The sequence below is a fragment of the Mytilus galloprovincialis genome, chromosome 10 (assembly GCF_965363235.1).
Source record: "Mytilus galloprovincialis chromosome 10, xbMytGall1.hap1.1, whole genome shotgun sequence".
Taxonomy (NCBI): domain Eukaryota; kingdom Metazoa; phylum Mollusca; class Bivalvia; order Mytilida; family Mytilidae; genus Mytilus; species Mytilus galloprovincialis.
This window is the reverse complement of record NC_134847.1, coordinates 69,114,719-69,138,392: the sequence shown is the minus strand read 5'-3', so window position 1 is coordinate 69,138,392 and position 23,674 is coordinate 69,114,719. Positions and strand designations below refer to the sequence as shown.

Below are 23,674 nucleotides of genomic sequence, written 5' to 3'. Positions count from 1 at the left end.
GTATTGTTTATTATATTTGTAAAATAATAATATTACAATGATATTATATTATGCTCCTTGTGAGCCCATTTTATGGAAATATTTAAAGCATCTATCTATCTATATACTTCGTTTTGGAAAAGTATGAAGAAATTCTATCTTTTTTAATTTAGAATTCATACCACCATAACTTTCAAAAGCGAAATTTTTAAAACTATTAAATTTGAATTTTTGGTTTGTAAAAGAGTCGAAATTAGTTGAAAGTCATATAGTTTCAATATTTTAAAAAGTCATTTAGATTTGCAAATTTTGACTTTAAAAACGTGTATTGCCAATTTAATTTTTACGTCCTTAAAACGCTTCCGTAATTTATCACACTCATCTTTAAATTCCATCAGGAACATATATATTATTTATTGTTAGATATACTGTTCCCAGATTCCACACAATATTTTAGGAAACAGAAAAATATATATGGTATGGCCTATAAATCGATTTTACTGGTTCCCGTTTAAATAGTGTAATTATGCTTAAAAGTACAAGTAAATGAATTGGTAACAGTTTACTATGCTATCCCATAATGCCCTGTTCACATAATTACAATGGCAGCCTCCTTTCGATGAAAAAAGGGTGAAAATTCTCTACTAAATTTGTTGCTGACAGTCAATAACCTAAGTAAAGCAGTTAGCAACGAATACAGAACCTTCTTTTCTTTGTGCATCACAACTTTGAACTGAATACTGAGGGTGCAGAAGCACACAAATACGTACAGTCGTACAGGTAAAATCTTGAGTTTAAAATGTCGGCCATGCCATTTCGCATAATTCACATATTACTCAAAGACGCAAATATGCGATGTACCGAAACGAAAATGAAAATAACAACCAAGAAATAAACATATTTTCCGAAATTAACCGGTAATCACGGTTGGCATATTCCTTTATCAGCTCGTTTAAAAGCTAACCAATAGATACCATTTGACATGTCACATGCTCAAAACACTTCCTGGAAAACCAAAAACAAAAGTGAAAGTATTTGTAAATACCTTCCTATACAAAATAGGTGTTTGGTTAGTTGAGAGGACAGCTGAAGAAATTTGCTTTACAATGGCAAACAGCATTAATGTTATTTTAACAGGGAAAAGGGTAAAGCCTGATGTCTTGACAAATGACCCAAGTGACAAAATGGAATTGCACAAGGAAAAAGTAAAATTCAGAAAGAAAAGTAAATGATTCATTACATTGATTTATGTTATTGTCGTTTTAGGTTTTATCTTAGTACTGTATTGTTAATAGTGAAGATATGTGATCTATATTGGATCAAAACACAATGCACTTATAAATACTCCCATTTATACTTTCACTATTACATTATACTTATTCAATAAAATTTATGTTTCCAGATTGCTGAACATAGACGCAAGCATTACAAGTTATAACAAAGGGATAAAAATCAATGAATATTCCATACTTTTAACAATAACAATTAAAGGAACATTGTTTAAAGTTTCAATTAATAAACAAGTAATATAACAAAAAAAACATGTCCTTCCATGCTATTTTTGCAGCCGCATTTTGATCATATATTCTTCATGCTTAGTTGATGTTGCATCTTATACATTTTGTATTTTACAGAAATGTCTGAGAGCTCAGCTTCACCTAAAAGGGCAAGTATTAACTTTTGTACACCTATTTTCTCCTCTTATAGGATATTACAAAGATGTATGTTGATGACAACCAGACTAATATTATTTGCACTAGATAGTCATGAAGAAAATTTATTAATTAACATGTTTAAAGTTGTTAAAAATACAGTTGATAATAGTTGGTTGAACCCTTTCATCTACCAGAACTTGAGAATTCAATAGTGTAAAACCACCTCTTTTATCATGTTTTTGTCTGGTTTTTAAGTTGTCAAGACAGTTTTTAAATTTCTGTTCAAACTTGCAATGATTTTAAATAAACCATTTTAAAACCAAAAGTTTTATACTGTATTATAATTGTTGATACAAATATGTAAAACACTATATAATGATATAATAAAAAAAACATCATGCAGATAATAAAAATACTGATAAAATTTAAACATAGTCACATTTTGCATGTTTAGATACACCATGTTCGAACATCCAAATCAATTGATAGAAATACTGTTTTTTGAAAAAAAATTGAGTGATAATTTTGAACATTAGATTTCTGATCGAAAGATGTAATAATTGTTGTAATGAAAACGTTTGATTTTTGGTGTCGACTGTTTTTCTGAACAAATGGTTGTTTGGTTGCCCCATAGTTGATTATATTAATAATTTCAATTTATATTCTAGGCTCGTTTAGACATGATGGCTCTAGATGATATGCCAAGGGAAGAACTTGTAATAAGGTAAGACTTTTTATACACTATTATTAAAGAGAGATTTCAGAAATATAAGATGGATTTAAATTTCAACCTCTAAATATCAAAAACTATATTTTACCAAGTTTTAAAAAGGACAATCATGCACCCTATATTCAAAAAAGGTTATTGAATTTTATCACCTGTCTATCTGGGCAATGTGAACTTTTACAATTACTTTATGTCTGTTTTTGAATTTTTCAAAATCCTCTGAAGCCACAGGATCAATATTATACTGTATACTGAAAAAGTTGATAAGATTTTGGTTACACAGAAAATGTACATTATTTAAAAAAATGTATCAATGAGTTATCAAATTTTTAAATGACAAATATTATACCATAGTCAGTGTTAAGTTAGTTATCTGGTCAATTTTACTTTACAGATTGAGAGATCAGGACAAGTATGTGAAGTCCTTGGAAGAAAAGAGCAAAAAAGGTATGCATGGTATGCTCATGGTCAGGTTGTCTCTTTGACACAATCCCCATTTCCATTCTCAATTTTATTATAGTCAAATGATTCGTCATCTACTAGTAAAAAAATAAAGGAACTACAGGTCTTTACTCTCTCCATCTGTCAGTCTAATTCAATAGACCATCTACAAAATTTTCACCTTCATATTGATAAAATGGTATATGAGTTGAAGATCAAACACAAAAGCTCAATCACACAACTTTTAAATCAAAATAGACATTAATATCCCCACATGGTACTTAACTAATGCTAACGAAATACAATTCTTCTTTGACAAGTTATCATATGATTTTCAAATCCTCAATTCAGCAGATTTAGCTCAGCTGATTAAAATAGTATTAGAAAACAATGTATTTAGATTTAATGGACACATCTATAAACAGATAATAAGCGCTCCCATGGGAGGTATTTTACCGCCTACATGCACAGATTTACAGTACAGAACACTCATTAAATTACACTGTCAATATAGAGGTGACGGCTTTATGGTCTTCACTGGTAATATATTACAAATAGAGAATTTTTTTAGCATTGTTAACAAGATTAACAGTCAGTTAAAATTTACATATGAAGTATCTGACAAGTTAATGACCAACTTAGATTTAGAGGTTTATAAAGGTGATAGATTTCATATAAATGGAATCTTGGATGTCAACTCTCACATTATAATGACAGAAACTTATCAATATTGACCACCTAATAGCTCTCATCCACAGAGTACCATTAAAAGTATCACTGTGGCCTCTGTGGGAGAAACTAAATATTGCACATTAGAAAAAATAATAATGAAATTGATTTGAACAAGCATCTAATTAACCTTGAACCAAAATTAGCAGCCAGAGGATATAATAAACACATTGCTAGAGATCTAATTTCAGATGCATGCAATAAAGTTAAACGTTGCAATACATTAACTAGAAAGACCACTAAGAAAGATATACAGTTGACTTTTACAACTAAATATAACCCGGCAGTTAAAGGGCTGGGTAGAGCGTTAAGAAGTCCTGCGATAGTTCACAGCAGATGATTTAGGCAGACAAAAATTTAAACAAGTGCATATCATTACGTATTAATGCAGCAGAAATCTTAAAGAATATTTTGCTAAAACCCGGCATTAGTTTGGAGACTTTTAAAAAGGGACCCAAGGTAGGCCACTTATAGGGTGAGCCAATCTAAATATCACTGTTTTAAAAAAAAAATTCATACCTATGTAAAGTCTAAAGTTTAGCTATGTATGTTTTTGAGAAAACTAGTATTTATAAAGACCTCTATATAGAGATGTTTATGTTAATCTATATATATAGCTACGACTCTTAAAACATATATTAATCTAATATGTTTGAATCTTTTTTAGATGACAATACAATCATAAGAGAATTGGAAGAAAAATTGCATAAACAACAGAAAGAAGCAGCACGTAGAGAAAATACTCTTGTGCACAGACTAACAACTAAAGAGCAAGAACTACAGGATTATCTTGTAAGTGAACCACAGAAATAAGATTGATATGCTGAATAGTTGCAAAACTTTTTGACATTGTTTTGATTTTGAAAATGTGATGAATAGAACTGAGAACATTTAGTTTAGATCTATGCTGAATTTAAGGTGATATGATGAAATAAAAGTAACATGTATTGGGTTAAAATAAAATACAAATTAATGAAATTAACACCAGTAGCAGAACATTTTTTTTCAATTTCTGTATTGAAAGTCGTTCAAGCTCTTTTGGACAATGCTATTAGAGCTTTTTTCATTGATTAATCCATCTTTCACCAATTACCAGTTCACATTTTGATCTTCATCTTGAAAACCACTGAATAGAATGAAACCAAAATTGGGAATAGGAAAATGCAAGACCAGATGCAGTGAATTGAAAACAAATCTTGTAGAAATGTTTGGGTACTAAGAAGGTGCTTTGTAATCACAGTCATAAGGAAAAGTTTCTTCTGGCTTTAAGGGACCTAAAAGAATTTCAGATGTTTGTCAAAACAACTGATCCAATTGAAACAAAATTTTAGTGTAATTGCTACCTAATTCTCTAATTTGTTTGAATATCTTTCACATTTCAGAATCAAATTCAAGAAATGAAACAAGCACAGACACAGAATACAGCACAGTTGAGATCTTTATTGTTGGACCCTGCTGTTAATCTCGTGTTCCAGCGAATGGCAAAAGAAATGGATGAAAGCCAGGAAAAACTGAAACAAACTCAAAACGAACTCAGTGCTTGGAAATTTACTCCGGACAGGTGCTTATAAATCTCATCTCAGTACCACTATGGTAACATAAACCTGGCTTTATTAGTCCCAGCTATCTAAATCACATGTAATGCTTGTGCCAAAACATTGCACAAAAACGCATCCCTCAGACTCTTAATCCATTGGTTGGAGTCAACTTTATAACTAAAATGGGAACTTGCAGAAGCTGACTGTTGAACTTATTCGTTTGGCCAGTTTCAAGCAGTCAAATTTGGAGTTAGTGAGTTTAACAGACTCGTTTTGTAGACTGACTCAACTCCTGACCATCCCCAGTGTTATGTGTTGTTCTAAATTTTTACTCTTGACTTGACACCATTTTTTTCAGGGTTTGTGACACTCTGAAAGGTATTCCTTAGATAATTTGTGTTGATCGAACAAACATTTTAGACATTATAACATATAGCACATGGTGAGTATACTGAAAATAATGAACACCTTATAGTTAAGTGATGCATGCCATTTAAATATAATGAGCCATAAGTACGCTATAGAAAAAAAGTTGCGAAGATGTCTAGTTATCTATTCTTAGTTGAATCTGAATTCCTTCTGTTTTCTGAATCATGTTTTGCCATTCAGAAACTCAATTTACAGAGCTACATTTCTGTAATGTATTTGGTATACATTTTTGTTTTATCAAAGGAAAAAGCACTGCATCTATGATTTTTTTACTGAATGCTAGATTCAGAAAACTGGAAGAACAAAATCTTTTGACATAATTTAAGAATGTCCAAGGTAAATTTTTAAGAAGTTTCAAGACTAAGACTTTTATTTTTATGCTTAAATAACAGCAAATATTCATAAGCAAACAATGAATTGTACCATTATACAGACATGAGCATTGACAGAAATAAGTTATTTAAGTGAAAGTATTTTGTATGTGTCCCAATGCCAGGGGTCAGTTCTTATTTCTGTACTTGAATAGACTTTTCTAATACCTTTTAAAATAGGCCTTTGTATATTATTTATACCCTGGTATGTGATCCATTCAACAAAACCCTTGCCAGTTTAAATTTTAAGGTCTATTTACTGAAATTGACATCAGATGTTAACCGTTTGAATTGAATTCAGTGCTCTTCTTGGTGCAATGTGCTCTAGTAAATGAAGTAACATTATAAAAATAGAATAATCGCTATCTTTTACAAGTCTGTGAGATTCTTCATTGTTCGTAGGAATATAGATAAGATGGTTCATTCTTAAAGCTTTTACCAGAAATTAACAGGTATAATGACAAGCAAAACATGTTTTGAACAGTAAATTCATACAAGGTGTAATTTTGATTTATTTTTCTGAACAAGTATTCTAAAGGCATAAAAGTCTGTTAAAAACAGTTTTTAAAGGAATAACATTGCTGTATTTGAAAAGTTGCCAGAGTCAATGGCTGGTTTGAAGGTCTGAAATGCAGTTGTACTTGCGACATAGAACTGAGCCAGTAAAAATGATATTTAAGACCATCAGATTCCAAACTGACATATGCAACTGTTCAAATACAATGCTATAATTGCTATTCTAATGCAATACTCATACTATGTTCAAAATAAAACATTTGCAATTTCCTAAAACATCAGCTGTAATTATACAATGTTTAAAGGCAAATGTAATCCAATCAAAAGATGTTTCATGTATGATACATTGCAGTAGAATTTTAATATATATATTTATTTTGTTATCAAGGATAAAGTGTTTTTTTTTAAGTGAATGAAGAATAATGAGAGTAATTACCTATAGTTAATGAAAACTGACTGCTATCACTGTCAAAGTATTTGTAGAAAAAAATGATTGCATGAGGATTGAAAGCAAATCGTTGAACAATGTGGATTCATTTATTTTCATGTCGATCATATTTTAATGGTATTAAGACAAAATTTATATATATGGAATTGGATACACAACTGCATAGTTTATACAAATTCTGCAAACAAACCGTTAGAGTATACAATGTAATAGAACAATACAAAATATGGCCATAAGATCCACAAGTATTAATGAATCCACAGTAAATATGTATGGTTGGAAAAAACATCTGATTGTCCATTTCAAGCTTCAATTTTGAATTGATAAAGTGTTCTACAAATGTATGTAGAATACTCTAATCATGTTAATATACTGATTATACAGTTTTTGCTAGCCTTAAAACAAGTCTGTTCTTAAATTGCTGTTCCTGGTTAAAAAATTCAGTAGACTGTCTATAAAAATGAATATTGTAAAAAAAAAAGCCTTTCAAAAATACAAATGTTTTCTTGTTGCGCTCAGAGTGCCTTCCAATCATGCATACAATTGTTCATGGTGATTAAGCTCAGAAACTTCCATGCTTAACATTAATAACAGTCATAGTATATATAGATTTATAATGATATGTACCATTAAACAAATGGCATGTATATTTAAAATATATATGATCATTGCCATTAAAAATGTCCTTAAAATATTTTGGGGAAATTCAGTGATATATAAAATTCAAATGATGAATAAGGCTGTGAAGATTAATGCTGTGAAATTAAAGATGATATAGTATCCTTTTGTGATATACAAAAAAAGGGGGATGAAATTCATTTGTGGATGCTGGAAGATTCCATTTCAAAGGAAAGTGACAATTCAAGATTTATTATAAATTGTGATGCCAGAGAAAAAAAATCCTTTGAAGAAAAGCTGTTTCCAGGTATTTTATATTATCTGGTGTTAAGACATTTTCTGTTTGATCAGTAGAGATCATGAGATGTTCTGCTGTATTAAAATAAATATATGCCAAACTATTTGTATAATCTGGGAAGAAATTGCATATGATTTGCTGCTATCATTAAAATATTGACCGTCCAAAAACAAAAGAAGAGGAAAATAAAGATTACTGAATTGTAAGAATTAGATATTGAAATCCTTCATCAGAATATCTTATCATGGATCAGGAAGAAGACCAACTGCATTTAGATTTATGATTGATGCCCTGAAGTTTTTATATCATCCTTAATGCTATCAGGGAGAAAATTGATGTAGTTATAAATTCAAGTGCAATAGCATTTCATACATGAACCGAGTTCTCAAAAAGTGGCAGTTGCAAGGTCCTAACCACAAAAATTTATATTCATCTTAAATGCCATGATAGAGAACATTGAAGCGGTTATTATTCAAGTGCAATAGCTTATTATACATGTACAGAGTTCTCAAAAAAGTGGTGGTCTGAAGGTCCCGATTACAAAAATTTGGCAGAGGATCGACACAATATTGGTATTTTTGCTATAGAAATAATAGTGAGAGCCAGCAGATTTTCTTCACGGACCACCATGAAAGAAGATTGTGTGAACTTTACATGTACATGATGTATATGGAAGACAATTTGTGGTGTTATTCCTAAATTTAGTGTTAAATATATTTCAAAATCACAACTTCAGAATGAAATTCTGCGGTTCAGAAAAGTGCTATTTCAGTGTATGTTGTGTGCAGTTCAATCATACAAGTCATTCAACATGTGCAAGTGCATTTTTTTGCAGTTCAATCATATAAGTGCATTTTATGCCAGAAAAGTGTAGTATATTCATTGTTTTTGTGAATTTGAAAAACTGAAAGCGAAAAAAAAGTAATACATGAAATATGTAGTTAAGTGAAAAGAAAAGTCTGTATACCAAAAGCTGGATTTCTTTGTCATAGCTAGATTGCAAATTTTTCGATTGTGAAATAAAAAATGTGTTGAAAGAATAATTCTATCTGGATGAATGCTGGAAAACATAACCAATATCCAAGGGAGTAAAAGAATGCTGTGGTGTCAAATGAAGATAAAGAAAAAAATGTTCAAGGCTTTATGTATTCTATTTTTGTAATTAAGAATTTTTTAAAAGCAAAGCTACATGTATTTGCACACACAACTTTTACACCTCCAAACAAATTTTACACCTCCACAAGTTTAGCAAATGCTTGAATTCAGATGTAAAACCTTTATTACAATGTGTCAGTCAAGAAAAAACACATTAAAATAATTATAAAGTAAATTAAATAGTAGACAAAATAAATACACTTAGTCAAGAAAATCTAATAATTATCTGGAATTTGGTAAGCAGACCCCCATATTTAGATAGAGCCAGCAGTAAAAATAGTGAAAACCAATAGCCACAATCAAGATGAACTTGAAGTCTTAAATTCCTGTAGCTGCATTAAATCATAAAGAAGGGGTAAAGATACATAATGGGAAACAATAGAAGTTAAAGAAAGAAGGGCGATACCATGGTGAAAAGAAAAAGATAAATAAACAAAGAACAGTAATTATAAGAACAAAAAACACTACACAGAAAAAAACAATCTTAGCAAGTAGCAACATGACACCTTTGGTACATTTGCCAATGAGATACCTCTCCATGAGAACCCAATTAACACAGAAATTAGCAACTGTGTATCACTTTAAGGCCTTCAACAATGAGCCAAACCCATACTTCCTAGTTGGCTTTTAATAGGTCCCCACAAGACGAATGCAAGACAATTTAAACAAGAAAACTAACAGCCTGATTTATGTACAAATAATGAACGAAAAACAAATATGATATATACAGCAACAAATGAACAACAGCGAATTACAGGCTCTTGACTTGGGACAGGCACATATAGATGTGGCAGGGTTAAAGTAGTTTGAAGGTGCCAGCCATCCCCTAACCTGGGACAGAGGTCTAACACTACTAAATAAGAAACTATAAATACATCTAGTATAAACTGTGTGTAATGGAAATTTTACCATATTCATACAGGCAAGACAGGACAATAAATCTGGTGTAAATGCAAGATCTTACATTGTAATATTTTTTAGCTGCACAGGTATTTTAGTTGTGATAATTAAGTAAAGACATATTGTGAGGAACTTTAATTCATCAAATATATTAATAATGTGAAAGTAAAAGGTTTGATAAGAGCTTTTATTTGGCCCCTAAATTTAAAAAAAACTGGCAAACCTATTCAAGCTCAAAATACAAATGAACAACAACTTTTTATAATTAAAGGTTAAAAAGATTTTTCACACACATTAATAAATGAGGCTATTTGGCAGTTTTGGTGGGTTTTTTTTTTTAATATTTTAAGTTTGAATTCCTTTGATCTGCCAATAAATGAAGTAGAATTCAAAAATTTTAACATTTGTTGTCTGACAGACACATGTCTTGTGAATACCCAAATGATGTTATTTGATAGATAGATATACAACTTTCGTATTTTCAAATTCAAATGACCAAAAAGTGACCATATCATACCTTTACTTTCAATGAGTGTAGAACAATCAGTTTTAAAAAGTTTTGTTAGTTGTTCAAATGATGGAAGTATTATATATACAGACTAGAACCATGATAACTGGACTTCAAATGTGTAAACTCTGATGATGCTTGCCTTTCCAACATGAAATCTTTGTAAGGTTATCAACACATCATTGTTTGGTGAACTGCAAAATTGCGCATTTTCAGATATGTCCACAATTATATTCAAAGAAACCTGGAGTTCAAATAAATTTAATAGAAACTGGAAAATCATTTACCCAAAAAATTCAGTCCTTTCCTGATCTCGCTTATTTGGGAGTTTAAAGTACTACTTTGACATTAAATTTCTACAGCAAGCTCTATCATTTTTGCCTATAAATCATTATATTTCCTGTCAGTAGAATACTTCCATGATCAGATGTATATATATATATATTTATTTATCATAATAAGATCTAAGGAAACTCGATTGGATATGTACATGTATTACAGTGTAATTTATAAAAACGTCTATTTACACAATACAATTTATTGAATTCTTTTTGAAAGATAAATGATATTCATATGATATTTCTGTACTCATATTATAATTTTTGTTTCACCTTAATGAAGCTGTGAAGGCTAGACTAAGGTGTTGTATTATTACTGATGAGACAACTATCCACAAGAGACCAAATGACACAAAAATTAAGATCTATAGGTCACCATATAGGCTTCAACAATAAGCATAATCAGCTTTAAAAGTCCCTGAAATGACAAATGTAAAACAATTCAAACGAGAAAACTAACAGCCTATTTATGTACAAGATACACAAATATGCAACACATCAACGAAGGACAACTACTGAATAACAGGCTCCTGACTTGGGACAAGCAGATACATAAAAAATTAGGTCAGTTTTAGGATTTCAATTAAATGTTAGTGAATGATATATTGTATGCAGTTATATTTATAAAACATTTACACATCTCATTTCCATGGAGATTTATATGGCAGCCCTCTCGCATTCTATTTTTCACATGTTCAAGTTTTTTTGTCTGTTATTATATAAAATAAATATTATTTATAAATCATCAGATTTCCTGTATTTCCTTAGATCTTTAATAATATGACCATGATAACCTCATGAAAATGTACAAATGTAACCACACCCTATTGCCAACTATCAGAAGCAGATGTTATGTGTAACACATATCTAAATCTACAGTAGACAAAACCCACTTTATTGCAATGGCAATTAGAAACACAAAAATCTGCACATAAGTAAAACATTTGTTTAGGAAAGTAATCAGTATCCAGGAACACTGATCCTGTTATTTCTACAGTACTGACAGCTGGTTTAAGGGTGTGGTAATGACAGGTTTTAAATGGGCAGTTTTGCCTATTAGTCTATCAATTTTGTATGTTTGAGTGTACTGTATTGTAATTTTAAATAATGTGTACATGTGAAACCAGTCCAATTGATAATGTATTAACAATTTTTTATCTTATTTGTAATATAAAGATAATTGGTAACTTAAAAAGTTTCATGAAATTTCACCAATTTGCCTTGTAATGAACACAATTTCTTTTTCCTCAGGATTTCACAAAATAAACATAAAGATAGATAAAAATAAACTTGGAATGGTTTCACTTGATGGTACTGATAGATGTAGTTTTTGTGTAACATTTTTATAATGTATCAAAATTTGAGATGAACAAACAGACAAGGCAATCTGTAATACAGGACAATGTCAATTATATAATTGAGCACTGCAAACAAAGGTTAAATTTTCTAATAAGGTCAAACAACTTAAAATATACATTGCTTTAATGATAAATATTTAATCCAAATGAATTTTGTTATTACTGAGGCTAATTTGTCATAGACATCTGTACTGTTACAGCAAACATCTACTTCTTTATCATCAAAAACAATGACCATATTATTTTAAATGGTCTTATTGTGCATGTTTTTAATCCTTGGCAGGTTACAAGAACCACAACTTAAAAATGTTTAGATATTTGGATATTACCATTCTTTGTTGAAACACTGCTAAAAGTTTATTGTGGCTTGGCAACTTTTACCGCCACTTATGTGCATATATTTGTAATTTTACTGTATTACAGACTGTCATTTACCATGTTTACTCTAATCTGATTTAAATCTCAAATAAAAACTTTGCCTCATACATGTAACTTTATGCTTCTGTCAAAAATTGATGTACAATGTAACCTTATATGCAAGGCTTTTAAATCCCTGATTTCTATTCTATTTGTTAGCATTGCAAGCTAAGATACTTCAATAATATTGAACCTCTATAAACATTTTTGTTTCTCTATTGGATTATTATTATTGGATTCGCAAAAAAATCAATATGCTCATTGATTGAAGATACATTTTTTGTGTCTTGGATTATCTGCCCTTATTACAGTCTAACAATTTACGTTATTCTGAGGTATTTTTTTCTTTCCTCACAATTTTTTTAATAGTATCATAATCAGAACTTTTATTGCTTTAAAAGTTTTACACACTGCCATGATAAGGATACAAATTTGACCCAGATTTACATGTAAAACAAGTAAATTTTTGGGAACCTTGTAAATGTGTATAACGATAAGGTTTAACAATAACAAATGTATTTGATAACATTATGTACTATTTATACACTCACCAAAAAATGGATTTAAAGATGTAAATAAGAACCCAAAATATACCGGTACCTAGGTAATGGAAAAAAGTAAAATTACAAAAAAATTCTGAACTCCAAGGAAATGCAAAATGGAAAGTCCATAATCAAATGGCAAAATCAAAAGCTAAAACACACCAAACAAACGGATAACAACTCCATATCATATTTAGATATACAAGGTTCCATGGTAGAGAACTTTCAAAATGGGGCAACCACCTTCAAGTCAAATTCAAAATTCCACTAAAATTTTCAATATATTCTTGACATCCACCTTTAGGTTAAGATTTGAAGTGGGTACCATGTATGTTTTTTTATGGAACATTCTTAGATAGAAGCATGAGAAGATATATGTGATGTAATATCTCCTTAACACATTATTGTATTCAGAAGGTGTAATATTTTTTTATAAACCATTTCAAAGGTTATTAATGCTTATGATACACTTAATTCTAGTATAGGTCTTCCAACAGCAGTTTGTAATAGTATATTGCATATTGATATGCATTAAACATGTTAAATGTAAAACAAATATTATTGAAACACCCATAACAACATTATGTTGTATGCAAAGATTGCTTCCTAAATACAATATCAGTGTACATATATCGTATATATATATTGTAAACAGGTTATCCCAGAATAATGGAATTGAGTTTTGATATTTGTGATTATGTGTAATTTTTCTACAAATCTGTAATGATAGCTGTCCTGGTAAATCATTTTATGAAGCCTATGGTAAACATAACACATTACCACCCTTTTTCTGTTACAATGAGAATATTTGCATTCAATTTCAATATGTACACCCAAAAATTTATCCACTGTGTGATCATATTTTGTCATGTGTCGACAAAGGACAGGATATTGTCAATTATTGTTCTCAATTTGACAGAGCTTAACTTGATGTGTATATTGGTAAAAAGAGGTGTCTATTATGTTAAGCTTAGGTTATGCCTGAATCCGAAGACAAAAGTGGCAAAATAAATAACACACATTCACTTGACATCCAAGCTGTACAAAGCAAAAATTCTGTTTTTCAAGCATTTACCAAAGCAAAAGGACCACTCAATGCAGCTTCTTTTAAGCTTGATTGCAGTATTTTGAAATGAGTATTAAAATATTCTGTGTAGGATAATAAAACATACTAGGAATTGAACCATACCTAGTTAATTTCAAGTAAAGATGAACATCATGTATTTCCCATCCATATATACACATGCCATTAAAAAAACATCAACAAAAGTACTGAACTCCAAGGAAATTCTTAAGGATAGAAGTCAATGAAAATTGTGTAAATCAACTTTTCGACTGTGTCAACCAACAGAACAAATGGAAAAAATCTGTCATATTCCTGACTTGGTAAATAGGTATTTTCTGACGAAAAGATGAGTTAATCCTGGTTTAATAGCTAGTGAAATCTCTCACTTGTATTACAGGCGTTTATAGTTCCATTATATTGACAAAATTAATTGAGCATCCAAAACCTATATAATTGGTTTAAGTTACAATAATTAGATCTAGTAGCCAAAACTTTGTAAACATACATCACTGACATACAACACAATACTAGAAAATACAAACAAACATATAATTAAGTAAGACAAAAGACAACAACAGTAGTTGATATTAAATCTGACAAACACTCTAACAAAAAATGTCTTTAAGTTGATAGAACATTCTGTTTGTATTGCTTCTCTGCTGTGGAATCATTATTAAATGTGTTAATTAAGTAGAAGTCAATAATTATTGTACTCAATTTTGAAAACCATTGAACATTTAAGTTAATTACATCTTCACTGCTGTTTGGTGATAATGAAGAATGCAACAAATTTTCTGGGTGTAACATACTGAAATTATGCAGCTTGGCAGATAGATGTGAATTTGAACAGCATAAAAAATGTTGTTTCAAGCTATTCATGCTATAGTTGTATCATGTTGTTAAGATCTGTTACTATTTTCACAAAACAATAGCAATACAAATTGATCATTAACAATTTTTGTTTATAAAGAGCTGATTCTTAATGATTGTTTTATGACTAACACTGTAAAATGTTTTAAACTAAACTTATCTTAGGGTAAAATTTCAAATAACATGGTTTGCATGCTTTGTCACTGGTTCATTGGTAGTTGCAAATCATCATATACCTGGTCTGTCTTTCATTTTTTATCATTATCATTCTTTGAAAAAAAAAAAAAAAAAAACTGAAAAAAAACCACACAAGTCAAATGAGGTGAATGGATGAAAGATTTTAGAACGATTCTTTAAAGGTAGACTGTCAAATCAAATGGTAATGGAAAGGAAACACATTAGTGGTATTTGATTCATGACACAAAAATCCATACAGAAACTAGAGAAAACAAAAAAACAAACAAACAGCACTTGTATTTTTATTCTCCACTCTAATCATTGTTAATCAAGATTTGAACTGAAAGCAACTTGGTACAAGTATTGATTTAAATGACATTCTTGGTATATGACAGAGAAAAATACCTTTAAATACATTAAAAACAAATTTATTATTAGATCCTTAATTCATTCATATTGTTGGTTATACCTACTCGTAATTAATGTTTTCTCAGTTTCACCATGAATTCCATGCATTCTTGAATATGTAAATTTTAAGGATGTACTTGGGAGAAATTTTAAAAATCAAGAATTTAAAATTGATACTGTATAAAGTCGGAAGAGTATTAGTTTAAGGAACAAAATAAGCTAAAAATATTGATAGGTTATGGTGTTCCTTTTCAAGATATTATGATTTTCAAAAAAACGGCTTGAAAAGGCTGACTTGAACTTAAGCTTTTACCTTATATTTGCAACAGTATTATTTGGGTCTCAAATTGAATGCAAACAAATCAAGTATCTGCTTAAATTTTGAAAAATTAGCTTTTAAGGGCTAATGAAGAAAATGGGTATTATGGGGCAAAATATTTTGCCCTGTATTGATGGGGGAAAAACAAGGAGTTCAAACATCTGACACAAATTCCTAAACCTCACCTAAGTACATCCTTAAGTCCTTTAATAGGTAGATAAAATATTATCTAAAGATTTTATTTCATATTTAAAAAAAATGGATAGGGAAAACAGGTAGAACAATAGGATTCTTTTCATTTTCAGTCAAACTGGTAAGAGACTTATGGCAAAATGTAGAATGTTATTACAAGAAAACGAAGAATTAGGAAAAACAATTAATTCCGGAAGGACAGCTAAATTGGAAGGGGAGATTTCATTACAGAAGACAATGGTACAGGAAATGAAGAAAAATCAAGAGGGTAAGTCTCAAGAGTTAAATGTTGCTGTTAAATCAATAGGGTATATTGGTGTTGTGTAAAAAATAGGGAAATTTCATCAGATTTATTGTGAAAAACATGTCTCAAAAAATATATTTCAGCTGGAAACCTGTTTAAAGTATAAATCCTGATGCTTTGGAATTACATTTTAATCTGAAGTTTGCATTGGTCTTTTATAAAAGTAAGGAGATCTGGTATAATTGTGAATGAGACAATTATCCACTAGAGTTCAAATGACCTTATATATGCAAATGTAGATCACCTTTAACAGAAAAACTTGTACAGTATAGTCCCTTATAATAGGTGATGGCATAAACATGTGAAATGAATTCAATAGAAACAACTAACTCTGATTTTCAACAAAACAATTTTCTTAAAAACCAATATGAAGGACATATATCAAGGACATTGACTGAATAACAGACTTCTAACTTGGGACACACACAACTACCGTAAATTCAGAAATTATTGCCAGGTTTTTATTATTGTGAAAATTGTGACAGAGTTGGAAACGCAAATAATTGAAACTCGCATTTTGAAATATTTTATATGAATTAAACAGGATTTTTCTCAAATTGTAAAAATTAAAATCACATTTTAGTCTCAAATAACAAAATCGCAATAATAAATGCACACAATAATTTCTGAATTTACAGAAGAAAAAAATTTAATGGATTAAACATGTTTGTGAGATTCAACCATCTACTTGATGCTGAAAATGAAATATAAAAATTTGAAAAAATGCTTGACTATTATTTTTATGCTGAACAGTTTATATAAAACATTTCATAGCAGCTTGTACACACACAATGTATTCGTCCCATATGATAAAGGTTTTTGCCCAAAATTAATGGAAATGTAAATATATTTATTTTTCAATGTTTAATACTTAAAATGGCTTATTTTTGCAGATATTAATTTAAATTTCAAGATCCTTTCAAAATGATTTCATCTTTAAAATATTGCATTTTCTTCAGAGCTTGATGAGTTTCTTGGTGAAGTCGAAGAAGATGTAGAAGGCATGCAAAGTATGATTTACGTCTTACAACAGCAGCTTAAAGACAGTAAAGATCAGATTACACAGTTACAGGAAGATAATTCAAGACTTAAACAAAGTCCATCAAAACATAGTCCACATAAACATCAATCACAAGAATACACATCTCACAGTTCAGAACAAATCAGCATAAAAAAGGAACCTAAAGACGATCACGAAAGTATGGAAACAGACCAATCAGAAACGAATAATGATCATGATATGCAAATTAATCATAACCCATCATCCAATCAGACTAGTAGCTCAAACCCAAATTCACCAAGATCACATGGTTTGGTTAGGGACTATGATAGCTCTGAAGAGTTGTCAAGAGACTGGTCTAGGAGCCCAGATCAACGGACTCATGAGTCCAAGGACTCGTTATACAATAAAGCAAAAAGTAAGAGGGATGTAGAAAATAAGACTCCAGAATTAGATAGATACAGTGACAAAGATTGTTCTAATGAAATTTTGAGAAACGGTGTTGGCCGGACTCCAATTAAAAAAGAGACATTGGGGCAAGTGTAATTCATTAAATCATGTGGTCATTCAAACCATCTAAAACATTTTTAAATAGAATTTTTCATATTTTCTTTTCCATTTTTTCATCATAGACATGAAATTTTTTGTTGAAATAATTGAAAATCGTCCAAAGACAATGTTTTGATATGTATATCCTGGTAGCTGCCTTTATCATAAAAATGTGTCATTTGTTACTGAAAAGAGGTAGACTTTTGTCTGTTCCTTAAAAAATTGTTGTCTTTGCATTCAATGTATACTTGATCATCTTCATAAAATGAAATTGATTGCATACAATTAAGTGTGATAGGATTATCACATCGCAACTCATAAAATATTCAAGTAGTACACATGTACTGAAGAAATATGACTATTTTGTATATACTCATTATCATTGTTTTAATTGTAGTAAATCAATTTATGCAAATAAGCTAGCTACATAAATGAAGTTATTTGGGATTTTTTTTAAAATTTGGTGAAATCTATTTTATTGTTACACCTACAACTAAAATTTATTGACATTCATCACTGAAGTCATGTAGAAGTGAAAATATTATATTCAATCTTTAAAAGACTTATTTGTCTGCTATTACAAGTAACCATCTTGTACTCAAATTTTCACTATTTAAATAACTTTAACAGGCCATTCATTAGGAGGCAGTACCCGGTACTTTTACCCTCCTATGCTATTGACAAGTACCACCTAAATGTAGAAATTTTTATATAAGATATTCATGGAATAAATTGAAAAGTACCACTATGAAACGTGGAAAGTACCAGTCAACATGAAAGATAATGAAACCCCTGCTTTAAAGAAGAAGCATTCAACCTAGGGTCCACTAATATTTGAAGAATACCAAGATTTTTCTGTGGCCTCTATAAGAATTTGTTGATTAACTTATATTGAATTGGGGAAAAAAGAATTTACTGAAATTTAGCTCTAAATTGTGTACAGCAATCATATCCAGCACAGATTTGTTATATGTGCCATCATCTAAACACAATAGTCTTTGTGAAAGATTTACTCTGAGAGTAAACAAGTTTAAATTTAAGACCACGCTTAATTTATTTCTTATCCTTTTGAGATTTACTGTTGAAAGTAAGGGCAAGTGGGCAATATTTTTATATTTCTTTTAACTTGCTATAAATTGTTGAAAAAACATGAAATATGCTGACTTGTTTATTTGAACTGTCTTCAATTTTTAAACAGATCAAGAGGATGTGAGAGTCATAGGAAACAAAATGAGTGTGGCCAGATCAGTTCTTATTATAATTTCTATCACTTTTACCTCTATCATTAGATTTTAAGAAGTATTGAACGAAAAGCAAAATACCTCTTTACAAAGTTTGTTTTATATTAGTCCTATTATCATGTGTTAGTTGTTTTGTTACTACTTATTTGTTTTCATTATAAAGACAGGTTAGTTATCTATGTGTATCCAAAACAAAGTTGGTTTTGCATCAAGATATACAAAAAAGTCTTATACATTTTTTTTTTTATCTCATTTAAAGACTTTTGTAACTGAGAGTGACCCTGTTAATTTTCACATGCTTCAGGTCACATTCATACTTTCCCTATAAACATGTATAACATGAACTGAGTTTAAGTAAGATGTACAGCAGAATAAATACTTGTCTGAAAGGATGGCAATTGTCACCATTATTTCCCCTGACTTCTTTTGCATTATAGTTGGTTGCCTCATTTGAAAAGAAGAGAATATTAAATTAAGATTTTCATAAGATACATAAATGTTTGTTATTAAAGTATAATGTTAGTCATGTATACAATTATTGAGTTTGATTGGAATTTAGAATAACTTCACAAGTATGTACTGGTACATCAAAATTGATTAATTTCTTAAAGTTTGATTTAAGAATTAACGTTGTTTTGTGTATTTAAAGATACTGTACAATTTGCATAGTGAAAAAAGTTGTTATGGGTATTATATGAAGGGTATTATTTTTTTGTGATTTGTTAAAAAGTTGGAGTACTTATGAGACTGGTGAGTGGATTGTAAAAAAAATGTCCTGACTAACATAGAATCTTTTATACAATGAACTTGAATGAAGCAAGTCAAGAGTTTTATTATAGCATCAACTGTAATAGGACTTACTAGCCAGAAATCGATATCTGACAGTTTACAGTCAGAGAATTTTAGGTCATTTTAATGGATCATTCCAGGAAGGCAACTGAAAATAAAGTTCAACTTGACTTTGGTGGGCATTTTCTGTCGTCTCAGAAATTATTTGAAATTTTGAAAAGATAAAAACTAGGAAATTGGGGGGGAAAGGACTTATCTGGAAACAAGTCAATTGCTGTCAACTATAGTTAAATAATCTTATTTCAGATTAATTGTTGATGATGCCAGCCACCATCAAACATGTGTCCTTGTTATTACGGTAGCCATAGAAAATTTTGCATATTGATAAAAAATAATGTAAATGGACAATCACTATAACATTTTTGTAGAAATGGTACTGTCAAATTCAGGCAATAGATTTTGAATTTCCAGTTGACATACTGTCTTCATGTTTAAATATAAAATATCAAGTGTATATATTATGTTCTTTATATTGGTAAGTTTACTTTAGGATAACTTGTTACACAAGAAAGATTTTTTCATGTCGGGGAAGAAAATTTGCATTTGGAGGTGAAACCAATCTGTGAACATCGTGAATTGACTTATTTACAAACTACTTTTCCATATGCTATACATTTTATACCTACTTAGCTTAAAGGTAGGCTTTTTGTGCAGCTCTTGTCATTTTCGTAATGCTAATCACTACTGAAAATTATTCTTGACAAAAAAGTCTAGCCTTGGAAAAAAGTTGTTGAGTTCAGAACCTGAAGACATGACTTGGATAAAAATGTAAATTCTTACCAATATATTGCATTTTTGACCCAGTACTAATGTTACTAAGGGGGAGAGAAAAAAAGAGATCTAGGATTGACCTCAATGAGACAACAACCCAACACTTATGTTAGAAAAAATAGACATCTGTTGGTTGCTATACAGCCTTCAATTGGCAATGACCCACACCATATGACAAGCTCTAAGATACTACAAAAATGTATTAAGTGACCCGTTATCTGTGGAATCATTCATATAGGTGTATGTCAAATATGTTTTGTTAAGTTATATCTATAAGATGACTAAGAAATTGATATCTAATACAGAAAACATGACATACAAATATGAGTTGGAACTTGAAGGTAAAAATCAGATTATATTTAAGTGTTTCATGTACTGTTTTGTACTTGGATCAAAGTAATTACAATGCATATGCATATTATAAGTGATTCATGAAGAATTGAATTGGGAATGTCAGTTTCATTAAGGGAGAGGGGGTTTTAACAGTTTGTTTTGTACTAAAGATGTCATTAAACAATAAAAAGGCAGCTTACCATTCAACTTTGTATGTTTTATTTCAATTTAGTGCCTTGCTAATGAGTAATTGTGAACTTCTGTCAACACTTGTTCACGCAACAAAAATATCACATATCGGGGGTAGGTGTAATAGGGGGGGGGGGGGGGGGGACAGGCCCCTCCTTTTGTAGGAAAATTTTGGTTGATTATATATGGAATCACTATAGCATGACAAGCAGGCTCCCTCTTATGGCATTCAGTGTCCCTCCTTATTAAAAGTTCTGTAGCCCTTTTCACATAAAAATCCTAAGTGTAAAATTTATCGTAATTCTAAAATATTCCATAACAATTCAACTAAATATTTTTATCTTAAGATAAATTTAACACTTCAGATTTTTTTTGTGAAAAGGGCTACTGGATCAACACTACATGTTAGCTACAAGATAAACTTAACTTAAATGCCTAATACATTATTGTTATTTTAACAAAGTATCTAAAAATCTAATTTCAAATAGAAAAAAAAATTAAAAACCAGAAAACAAAATCTACAAAAATCCCAATGAGACGGCAATAATGGAGGCTCAATTTAGGAATTATTGTCCATTAACAAATTTGCATGTTTAGCTTTTTACATTCAAACCATTCTACAATGTAAATAGATGCCATTAAAGAACAAAAACTATTAAAGACAGATATATAGATTAAAAAGGAGGAACACATGCTGATGATTGTCAATGCATAAAGTCTGGTCTTTGATAGTTTCCATAAAGCAGACCTTTAAATCACAGTAAATGATGAACAAGGTAAGTGTCAAAATTTTGCCAGAAAACAACTGTCACCAAGAAAGCTACATTTTTATAATCTCATGATAATTTTCATAAATTTAATTTGTAGCGGAGGTGGCATTACAAATATCTTTCTGTCCATCCAAACTGGTTGAGTTCTCTAATTTTAGTTTGCCTCAACCAAATGTAATGAAACTTGTACATAATGCTCATACCATTAAAAAATAAGAGTTTTAATTTTGGTGTCGTCACTTTTACCGTTCTAGTTTATGCCCCTATACAAATTGAAAAATTGCTAAATGTTATGAATTTTATACACAAAACTCAGATCAACAGGGTAAGTTTCACAGAAACTAAGAAATAAGTCTTACTATATTTGGTGTATTAAATGATTGTAATGAGTGGATGTCTATCGGCTAGAGTTCATCTGATGTTGCCCTTGTTTTTGTTTATTTCTCAATCTTTTGTCTCCATGAATATGACTTTCCTATAAGCGATTTTTCAGATACCATAAGCAATAGGTCAACTACATATCTGCCTGGCATGTAATATGACCTTGATCTCATTTTCATGGTTGATTGGTCAATGTAAAAAGTCTGTTGTAAGTTTGGTAGATTCTTATATAATGGTAGTAAGAGTTCAGCTATAACTTATGTATGGACTAATGGGAAGGTGTTCATATAAAAAAGAAGATGTGGTGTGATAGCCAGTTAGACAACTCTTCACATGTCTATCTGGTGGGGTTCGTCTAGCCTTGACCTCCACTTTGTGGTTTATTCTTCATTCTTTTTTTGTGATCAATTCTTTTTCACAGATACTATTACAGTAGGTTAAATGTATTTCGGTCCTGTAATGAATATATGGTATATCATTTTTTTTGTATGGCAAGATGCACCTTACCAGTACCTTGACTTCATTTTCATTGATCATTTGTGTATGTGTATTGGTTATTTTCAGAACGTGTGTTGATCTCTGGACTGGTAGTTTCTGTTAGGGACTTTCTATACTATAGAAAATAGAAAGTCCCTGTTTCTGTTTAATTTATTCAACTTTTATACACTGGATGGTTCAGAGTTATCGTATTTTATATACTCCTGTATATTGTTAAAGACTGTATAGTACTCTCAGCGTGTCATTTGGTTAATTCTGCGATTTCAACACTATTTCCCTATCGTAATCATACGGGTTGTACATGTTTCCAGTTCATTCCTCGCCAAACCTTCCATAAGTATACCCCCGCTTAAAAACAAAGGGGATATACTGTTTTATCTGTCTGTTCTTCCATCAGTCCAGTGAATATTTTTCGTCGCATCTTTCCCAGGAACTACATCCATAAGAATTTCTGACATTTTGTTTCAGGGTTTATTTAAGTCCGCTCCAGTTTACCGAACCTGGGAACAGTATAACTAACACATATCTTGTTGCACATGATAACAAAGTTGAAAATTTCCGTCACATTTTTCTCGGGAACTACAATACAAGGATTTCTGAAATTAGGGTTTATATAATCCGTGTGATGTGTTTTCAGATTCGTCACTCGACAACTTCCTGCTTACCGAAATATTATGGTAGGGTATCATAAGTGAGCAGTAGCTCTCAGTTTCACTTGTTAATCCCGTTCTCAACTCGTAGATTTTCATCTAGGGTTTTTACGTGTGACTCATTATTTACTGAACGTTTT

At 30.4% G+C, this 23,674-nt stretch overlaps 2 protein-coding genes across 3 annotated transcripts in view; one reads left to right on the top strand and one right to left on the bottom strand.

The window, feature by feature from the left end:
* The window catches only part of LOC143048243 (superoxide dismutase [Mn], mitochondrial-like), a 368,265-nt gene that overhangs the window by 9,425 nt on the left and 335,166 nt on the right, over window positions 1-23,674 (bottom strand). The window lies entirely within an intron of this gene.
* On the top strand, window positions 561-18,473 carry LOC143048240 (pre-mRNA-splicing regulator WTAP-like). 2 transcript variants are annotated; one of them, XM_076221799.1, is made up of 8 exons: window positions 561-759; window positions 1,614-1,645; window positions 2,303-2,358; window positions 2,756-2,808; window positions 4,199-4,323; window positions 4,914-5,092; window positions 16,113-16,267; window positions 17,263-18,473. In XM_076221799.1, exons 2-8 carry the CDS (start codon window positions 1,616-1,618, stop codon window positions 17,847-17,849), a joined length of 1,185 nt encoding a protein of 394 aa, XP_076077914.1. In that variant the 5' UTR covers window positions 561-759; window positions 1,614-1,615; the 3' UTR covers window positions 17,850-18,473. The 2 variants fall into 2 exon arrangements, with proteins under 2 accessions (XP_076077914.1, XP_076077913.1); XM_076221798.1 differs by lacking the exon at window positions 561-759 and adding an exon at window positions 1,014-1,203.

Excerpts from the sequence above, each read along its gene's own strand:
- LOC143048240 (XM_076221798.1), top strand. The coding sequence starts at position 1,086 with ATGGCAAACAGCATTAATGTTATTTTAACAGGGAAAAGGGTAAAGCCT. Across the intron at positions 1,646-2,302 it reads GCTCAGCTTCACCTAAAAGG|GCTCGTTTAGACATGATGGC; the intron begins GCAAGTATTAAC and ends TTTATATTCTAG. Across the intron at positions 2,359-2,755 it reads AGGGAAGAACTTGTAATAAG|ATTGAGAGATCAGGACAAGT; the intron begins GTAAGACTTTTT and ends TTTACTTTACAG.